The sequence below is a fragment of the Lolium rigidum genome, chromosome 1 (assembly GCF_022539505.1).
Source record: "Lolium rigidum isolate FL_2022 chromosome 1, APGP_CSIRO_Lrig_0.1, whole genome shotgun sequence".
NCBI lineage: Eukaryota > Viridiplantae > Streptophyta > Magnoliopsida > Poales > Poaceae > Lolium > Lolium rigidum.
Genome location: NC_061508.1, coordinates 270,361,164 through 270,370,417, shown reverse-complemented (window position 1 = coordinate 270,370,417; position 9,254 = coordinate 270,361,164). Strand labels below are relative to the sequence as shown.

Below are 9,254 nucleotides of genomic sequence, written 5' to 3'. Positions count from 1 at the left end.
CCAAACACGATCTTGCAGCACGAGCCACGCAAAAAGCTTGCACTTAGGAGGGGCCCAATTGTTCCACAACAAATGGGGCATAGGGGAAAAGGTCATGCCCTCAAATTGGGCCTTGTATGCCGACGCTGCCGTGTAGACTCCCGAGTTAGTGAACTTCCATTTAATATCATCCGGAGTGCCCTCGCATAGGCGAACCTCATGAACCCTTGACCATAGATTCACAAACTCGGAGATGTTGTTTGTGGAGATGCTCCTGGTGGTATCGATCTTATCAATCCAAAAATCGAGATGCAGCCCTTTATTAACGTTCTTGCGTCTAGACATGGCGAAAATACTTGATTTTCTATTAATAAAATACTCTGAAAAAAGGCCGCTTTGTACGAAATGCGTCGCTGCGGCGGCGGAATAGTATTTTGTCTGAGTCAAATTTGTAGACCAGTCAAAATTAATATTTCTACTCAACTGGCAGGAAGAGAGAGAGAGACTAGTAGTACTGCCGTACTGGAGAGTATTGTTTCGACAAGCGGAAGAGAGACTAGTAGAAACCGGTTGGCCGTAGCTTTCGTCAGATCATCGATCGAATGGCGTCTTGCTCCTCTCTCACCGTTGTCACCCTGCCGTCCGCCGCCGGGCCGACGACCAGTCGGCCGCGCGCGTCAGCGTCCTTGCGTCTGCCAGCGGGCCGCGGCCACCGCGTCTCTGGCGCCGTGCGGTGCAGCGCCGCGCCGGGCGGCCTCGGGATCCCGGGGAAGCGTGAGCTCTCTGCTCTGAAACCCAGTAATTAGCCGTTCGTCGCTTGCGATTTGCTCTGATTGTTTGGTGGTGGCAGTGGCGGAGCTCTGGCAGGCGGCGAGGGCCGCGCCTCCGGGGACCGTGGTCGCCGCCGTTGCTGCTGCGGCGGTGGTCTACAAGGTGGCGTCCGGCCTCCTCGCTCCGTCGACTCCGCCGCCGCAGCGACGGGTCGAGGTAGCTGAGGAAGCGCTGCCTCCAGCTCCCGAGCCAGTGCAGGTGGGCGAGATCACGGCGGACGAGCTGCGGCAGTACGACGGGTCTGACCCCGAGAAGCCGCTGCTGATGGCCATCAAGGGCCAGATCTACGACATCTCACAGAGCAGGTCCACTTCCTTTAGTCATGCCCCCCTATGAACCTTCATATTCGGCTCTGCTGTTTGAATTCAGACTTTGTCTGCCAAGACTACTAAATCATTCAGAGAGTTTGCCTGTGATCAAATGATCAATGGTATCGCATTTACTAATTATTGCAACATGTTTATCTACTATTCTAACCTCATGATTGCAATCCCAAAGTGAAATGCACAGAGCAGTATCATGAATCTGGGAACTTAAAGACTCGCAGTCGCAGGCAATTGTGCAATAAGAGGATTAATCTGGACACAAAGTTGTGCAATAAGAGTGCAATCCCAAACTGATGTTACTATTTTTTTGACAAGTCCACCAAAGAAAGGTTCAAATGCTTTCAGTGTTAGAAGCCCAGCTAATGACACGTTTGCCAGACATTCAAATATGCATATAAATGTACATAGTGCAGGAGTCTCTGAATTATGATGTTTTGCATAGAGCTTTTATGCTGTTGGTATGTTTGCAAGGATGTAGTTTCAATTGTTCAATGCTTCCACATGGTGTATTTCTTTATCGGGAAAAATAATTCTCATGGTGTATTTAGTAGTTGTCGTTTTAAGTCAAATTATCGATCCATATTCCATTTATATTATCTTTTAACTGTACCCATAAACTTAGATCATGATGTTTTTGTGGATTTTATCATTTGAGTTGAGGCGTGGGTGAATTGTGATGTGTCAAATAAGAAGAATTGCACGCCTAATTTTACCTGCACAATATTTTGCGGTGGCATCAATAAGATTCAAAATTGTTATACATAGCATAAACGTTGCTGAACTCAACCTTTGACATTGATCTGCATCACTGTGCCTATTTCTGATTTAGTTTGCTGTTATGCAGAATGTTCTATGGGCCTGGTGGACCATATGCATTGTTTGCTGGTAGAGATGCCAGTAGGGCATTGGCGAAGATGTCCTTTGAGCCTCAAGATCTGACAGGTGATGTCTCTGGCCTCGGTCCATTTGAGCTCAGCGCCTTGCAAGACTGGGAGTACAAGTTCGTCAGCAAGTATGTGAAGGTAGGGAGCATCAAAACAACAGGACCCGTAGAAGAGGGCAGTGGTAGCACTACCTCTGAAATACAGGAGGAAGCTCCAGCTGTAAAATTGAATGGAGAAAAAGCACCTTGAGACACCAATAGATATAATTGATTCTGAAGTTTGACGAGAAAGAAAGAAATGGAGGTCACTGCTGATGAAGGCTCCAAAGGGGGCAACTGGATGCTCTCCAAGCTGATACAGTGAAGCTACATGCATCTGGACTGCAATTCACAGATATGCTGTCACTTTGTGTAATTCGAAACTTGAGAGTACTATCAATCATGGGTTGGCGAGATAATATTGTTGGTTTTCCTTGTCAAGAACATGCTGCCATGTTATTAGTTGGATGTGTTGATGGTCAATGCTCAATCCTAGTATACAACTACCTAGTTGAAGAGCAGCTGGTAGTATGACGAGCCTATTGATATTTGTTCTCATCATGTTACAAACTTTCTTAATCATATGAGGTGGCCTAGATGCCAATGTCTGTTAAGTCTGATTGAACAGTTACCGATCAGATTAAAACAGGCAACACCATATTAGAAAGGAACATTTTCAACAGCACGAATAATGCAATTCAGACTTTTATTGCACCAAGTATCTATCACACCTCATTTTGTTGCAGCAAGTATCTATTGCACCTGGTTTGACTCTCGTAGAGGGTAGAAACTATATACAATAATGTATCCAACAAAAGTCAGAAAAGTGCTAACCACGCTATCTGTTTACCTGACATTAAGCAAGCAGTTCTATGAAATCTAGAAGCTCAGGTATTCTATTCACATTCACGAGCTTCCAGGATGCAGCGTTGATTGCTCACTGAAGAACAATTCAGGAGTTGTTTCTGTCAGTGTTACGCTATCTGTCAAGTGCCAAGGTCAGACAGACAGCGCATGCCCAGCCTAAAGAATGCTTTTGTTCGTCTCAGCCTCTCAGAGCTTGTGTCACGCACGATTTCATCACTGCCATCTGGATGCCAAGGTTCTACGGTTGCATACGGCAGTTGATACCCGTTTGTCTTTACTTTTCTCATTGCCTTTTCTTTTGGTTGAGATTAGGCATGACAGCTGACAAGCAAGAGCCTATTCATTTTGGGTTCAGTTTGCCAGATTTTTTAGTTTCTTTTTTTGTTTGACGAGGCTAAATGGCATGCTAACATCAACAGCCCAACACCCAAGCATGATATTACTTGCTATGGAACGCAGGAGGCTAACAGCCTAACAGACGTTGAGCTGCTTTCCTTTGCCAATTGCCATCCAGTGTGAAACGCAAGCAGCTAACAGCCTAATAGGTGGAATTAGTAGCATCTAAGGATGGAGATCAGTGTTCGTAAAAGATAAGCCCCGCCCACACCCCACAGTACAATGCTACTTGACGAGCAGGGAGTTATTTCCGCATGATCTCTTTCATGTGTTTGTTTTTTCACACCATTCCAACATGCAGTTTTTTCACGCCATTCCAACCTCGCGCTTTGGCAGTACAGTCAGGTTTGGAGGTTGGTCCGGTGCATCCAGTTCTCTTCCATTTCACAAGTTGCTTTGGCGGTGGACGGTAGACAGTGTTTACTCTTCTGCCTCTGCTACAAAGCAATGATCCAGATGGCCGGTGTCTTCTTCGTCTTGGAACCTTACCTAAATGCCTTGGGCCCCTCCCAGGGTAAAGTTCTTCTTGTGGCTAGCTTGCCAAGACCGTTGTTGGACGGCGTATCGTCGGTTGTCCCTATTCTCGGATCACCTGGCACAAGGTCCTATCCTGAATTCTCTCCCGAGCAAGTATCCTGTCGCTGGGGTCAAATTGGAGGATTGGAGGAACGCGACCATCCATGCTTTCCCAATGGCGGCCTCCAAGGACACTTCCTCGGCGATTATGCACAACTTGGTGGCTATGGAATCGGCGTAATGCAGTCATCTTTGACGGCAACTGGCCTGATCTCGGTGGCTTGCTTGATACAATAAAGGTTGGAGGCCAAGCCAGCACATTGTACTCGGATGTGATTTTGTGTTTTCTCGAAGAAAAACGAAAAACTTCCAATTTGACTTAAATTACCCTAGGAGAATAGGACCACATTCCAGCTTTGACAAATTAAGCGTCGTCCATCATTTTACATTAGGTGCTGCAACTCAATCGTAGTTTAGGCACAAAATAGATGTGGAAGTCAAACGGCAAAGCACGTGTCTGGATGGACACAATTTTCTCTTGCTTTGGTTGCAGGGCAAGAAATTTCACACGCATACCGTTTGTGCGGGATTTCAAAAGCGCAGGGACTAAAAAACATGTAGAATTGTTCAGGGCTTCGGGCTAGCGCAAGCCCGCCGTAGTAACACTATAAAAAACATATTGAATTACAAATGCTATGGGGAAGTCAAACGGCAAAGGCACGTATCTAGATGGACACAATTTTCTCTTGCTTTGGTTGCAGGGCAAGAAATTTCACATGCATACCGTTTGTGCGGGATTTTAAAAGCGCAGGGACCAAAAAACATGTAGCATTGTTCGGGCTAGTGCAAGCCCGCCGTAGTCACAGTATAAAAACATGTTGAATTACAAATGCTATGATGTCAATAGGATTGAAACTATACTTAACTGCATCACATGAAAATTATAAGAATCTTCCCAGGACGTTAAAACCGGCAGAACTCTCCTGATGAAATATAATCTAAAAGAATCCTAAAGATATTTCTTTTTTGGTAAAAGAAGCCTAAAGATCCTTGTTCATCAAATACTTCAAATGAAATAACCCGCTTGAGGGAATGCATTAATTTTTTTAATCAAAGAGGGTATCATAGTTTGGTAGAAATAATTGGTCCCTTCACTAGGCCTAGATTTGGTTGCTGAAAAACAAAGAAATCCGATCACTTAATAGTCACTTTTTAAGACCGTATGCATCTTTTCCATGCAGAGGCTAGGATGATATCCCTCATTTAAAAAAATAACAGTTATATCATATAGGTTCTGCCACTTAGAACCTACAATACAGTTTTGGGAGGCTTGGTGGTGGTTTTCCACATGTGTGACAACACTAGAGAAAACATCAAAAGTTTTGAAAAAAAGAAAGTTCAGATAAATCAAGGAAACGCCAAGATAAATGAAGAAAGCTACGATTAAAAAAACATTGTGAAAGGTATTCTCAAAATCTTAAAATGCAAAGGAAAATTGTGAACGGATATTTGTAATAACACAATTTACAAAACATAGAAAATAATTAAAAATTTGTTGTTAATTTGTGTTTTCAAACATAAAATAAAATAATATTTAGAATAAATATCAAGTATCTTAGAAATTAGGGAACATGATGAAAGAGCATTTCATGATCTCTAGTATTTTGTGTGTTTGACATCAACATCGGTGATCATTTAATATGTTGTTAAGTGTTGCAGAGAAAGTACTTAACTGAATATCGACGGAATAGTCCCCCAGAAGCGAATAAGAAGATCACCTGTTCTCGGTGGTTGTGCCAAAATCTGGGCGACACTGCTGCTGATCAAGGCGGCACTGCCGCTGATCTGGGCGGTACTACCGCCAGGGCTGGCATAAGAAAGTTGCTGTTAGTATTTTTGGAAAATATCTAGAGTAGATATTGTTCCCATTATGGTTTGGTATTGGTTATAAGAATGAATGGTTATTCACACCATATTAAGTATAGGGTTTGGCACTAAGGTTTTCATTGGGATCACCGAAGTGATGCTCAAGTTAAGTTGAATATAGTTCCATGGGTGTGTTGATGTCATGCTAGTTTAACTAGGGTTTTCCCTTATGCTTACTCATTGAAGCATAAATGAAATGGGAAGGCGATGTTGGGCTTCCAAGTATTAAAGGACATGGGAATTACTGGATATGTTGAGGATATGCTAGGGTTTGCTCTTCCTCAACATGGGTAGGATGATATCTTCAAGATAATTGTAGGGTGGACATAAGTGCTTGGCTAGGTAGGGTTCTATTGTCACTCATTTAGTTCTTTATACTAAGGATGTTGAATATGGTCTAAAGTTGTTTACTAGTAGTTTCCCTATCGTTTTATGTGATGGATGATATGTACTTATTATACTAGGTTTAACTTATGGTTTATTCTCCTATTTCTCCAAAGCGTGATCATGATATTATCATGATCAACTTATTCTTAATAGCTCCTTACTTAAAGTTCCTAGGGTTTTATGATCATTACCCAATGGTGATGATCATGCATGGTATGGGCTTCCTAAAGTATCACTAGAAGTATTTGGCTATGGTTATACCAATTACCCCTCTCACTCCACAAGGACTTGGATTATAATCTATGGTTCTACTCAAGGAATGATGATGTGATTATCTAAATATGTGGTCTGCCTAAGAATTCTACCTTGCTATCTTCTGTAGCTTGTTCTCCAGGAATTCTGATAAACCTGCATCTTGTGGCATGTCTCCACCTCCTAGCTGCTTCATCTTGGTCCTATCTAATGTGTGGGGTGGCCCAATCCTTTAGTTATATTGTACCATGGTACTTGGATGATCAAATGGAGGGTATGGGAGGTTCCTTTTATAGGCTTGAGCAAGCTCTAGTATCATGACACATATGTGGGTGACTCTTGCTTTGATTTGATGAGTAAGGTGCTTGGTTGTCATGCTCTCATTCATATCAATCTTTTAAGCATGAGGTGGCATAGCTTGGGATGCAAGCTATGTAGATATTTCCATCCTAGGTGGCCTTATCATTATCCTTTAGTTTTCTTTATTTTTGGGCATCCAAGTGGCATTTGGTACTAAATGGTTTGTGGATGATTATATGCTTGTGGGTGAGTCACTATATCATATGTGATTGTATTTATATTATAATTGGAATCAAAATGTCAAAGATAAGGATTATACCCCAATTTTGAATGGTGATGTTTGATTTCACCAAGGCATGATCATATGAGTTTCAAAATACTCATAGTTAGTTTTATTCAAATAGTTTGAACTATAATTCGTAATGTAAACGAATTTAGTTTTGTGATATTCCATATATTTAATAAGTTATGCTTTAAATAAGAATATGTGGCTTTTATGCATTTTAGACCCTGGGTTTTACCATATTTGGTAATAAGTTTAGAATTGAACTAGGTTTAACACAAAGGTAATTTCTTAACTTTTAAGTGTTAATAACTTAGAGTTTGATTCTTATCTATCTGATGAATATAGGCCTTTACCATCTCTAGGGTTTAATGATAAGCTTGTGTTGGTGTTGAGTTCAAAAGTTGAGTTCAAGAAATACCATGAGGTTCATGGTAGGGATATTTATTTGTTTAAGACATGGAAAAGATAAGTTAAGAATAATTTCTCTATTTTATTGTTACTTGATTTATAGTTGAATAGATGTTCATATGTTATGGCAAGGAATTCCATATTATGATCTTTTATAAGATCAAGTAGTTGATCCTTGATTAATGTGTTTTTGTGTTAGTTCTAGTTTCATTTGATCTAATCCCTTAGATCAAATCATCTCTACCCAAAACAAGTTTTAGCAAAAGTCACATGAGGTTTATAGCGCTTGACTTGATGATCTACTTCAATTCCATCAACTCAAGTGAAACTTCAGTTAGTGTGATAGGTTTTACTTGAAAGCGCGAAAATTCCCCGGATTTTCTATGCATGAATGCAATGCACACATCTATTTCCTCTATTTTTGTAACCCCAGATCCTGGGATATTACATGGGGTTACTTAGGAGCTTTGGTGATTTTGGCGCGGCGGCGATAAGGGCTCAATAGCAGCAGGATGCAAGAACGAGGGAAGAAGAAGATGGCAGGGGAGAGATGAGTAAATCTCCGGGTCCCCTTTATAAAGGAAAAGTTACTCAAGATTTGGGCCGGTGGATTTGTGCCGTAAAAAATGGATGCAGATCTGGCTCAACACGTGTCAGAATAATAAGCAAGCTAGAGGATCATTACCTCCACTACGCATAGAAATCGAGGAGATGCTTCGGTTAACGCGCAATGTTCGGTCATTTCCAAAACTGACTGCTCAGATAGGGGATGGGTTGCTAGGTCACATCCCATCAGTCTCACTACTGCAATTGCCATGTCACTGCTGATGTCATCAAAGTTATCGACTCTGTAATATCTCAGTATTCGAGATGATTGCGGGGTAGTTTTTAGAAAGGGATGTGCATTGCATCGTAAAATCTGGGGAAATTTCGCGCTTATTTATAAACTACAACACAAGGGGGACAAGTTTCTCTCTCGACACCAGTTAGGGTTAGGGTTTCGAGAGTGCGATAAACTTGGACCTATCCTATATTAACTTAGGGTTTCGAGAAGAGAGGGGAACATTTCACATTTGAAATTATGTTGCATGATTGAATTCAAACAAGTTAGATTTGAATTTCAAATTCAAACCTCAATTTGATATATTATAATTCAAATAATGATTAATCCATTAAACAATTATATAAATTGGAAAATTATGGATATAAAAGAATAAAAACATATATGAAAAGCTCATTAGAGAAACTTGAGCTTTATTGATTATCACACATAAGATACATTGTAATTTACAATATCCATATGAATTATAAATATTACAACACATTTCTGAAATTGAACAAGTGAAAAAGAAAAAGGAAAATTACAAAATATAAGAATATGCTAAACTACACTAAGGGATCATCTTGATCTTCTTGATCAACACATGAAGGAGAGATCCTTGATCATCTCTTCAAACCTGCATACACAAACAAAGAAAACAAAAGAAGCATTAAGCCAAGTGGCAATGCCACTTGGCAGGTTAGCAAATAAAACTGAATTGGATGGATATTACCAAGATCAGCCGAGCTGATCCACTTAGATGCCCAAGTTCCAACAGGGAACCACATAAGCAGCTCACAAGGCATAGTGCATGCCTAACAAAGACACAGGCGAGGGGAGAGTCACCAAAATGGTGCCAGGCTTGCTGTCGACCAAGAAAGCAAGGAGAGGCACATATATAAACTTTTCAAGCCAAAATCCTAGCAGCTCATCGACAACAGCTTCACCAGGGTAAGAACACAAGAACAGGCAGAACACTTAGCCAGCAAAACTATCCAGAAACAGTTCCACAAAGAACTGCTTGCTGTTGAGCAAGGA

General features: G+C 41.2%; 1 protein-coding gene across 1 annotated transcript; it reads left to right on the top strand.

Annotated features, from left to right (window-relative positions):
* The first annotated feature begins 526 nt into the window (after window positions 1–526).
* LOC124694190 (membrane steroid-binding protein 2-like) lies at window positions 527–2,589 on the top strand. Its single transcript, XM_047227209.1, has 3 exons — window positions 527–753; window positions 830–1,115; window positions 1,981–2,589. Exons 1-3 carry the CDS (start codon window positions 582–584, stop codon window positions 2,267–2,269), a joined length of 747 nt encoding a protein of 248 aa, XP_047083165.1. The 5' UTR covers window positions 527–581; the 3' UTR covers window positions 2,270–2,589.
* Window positions 2,590–9,254: the final 6,665 nt, after the last annotated feature.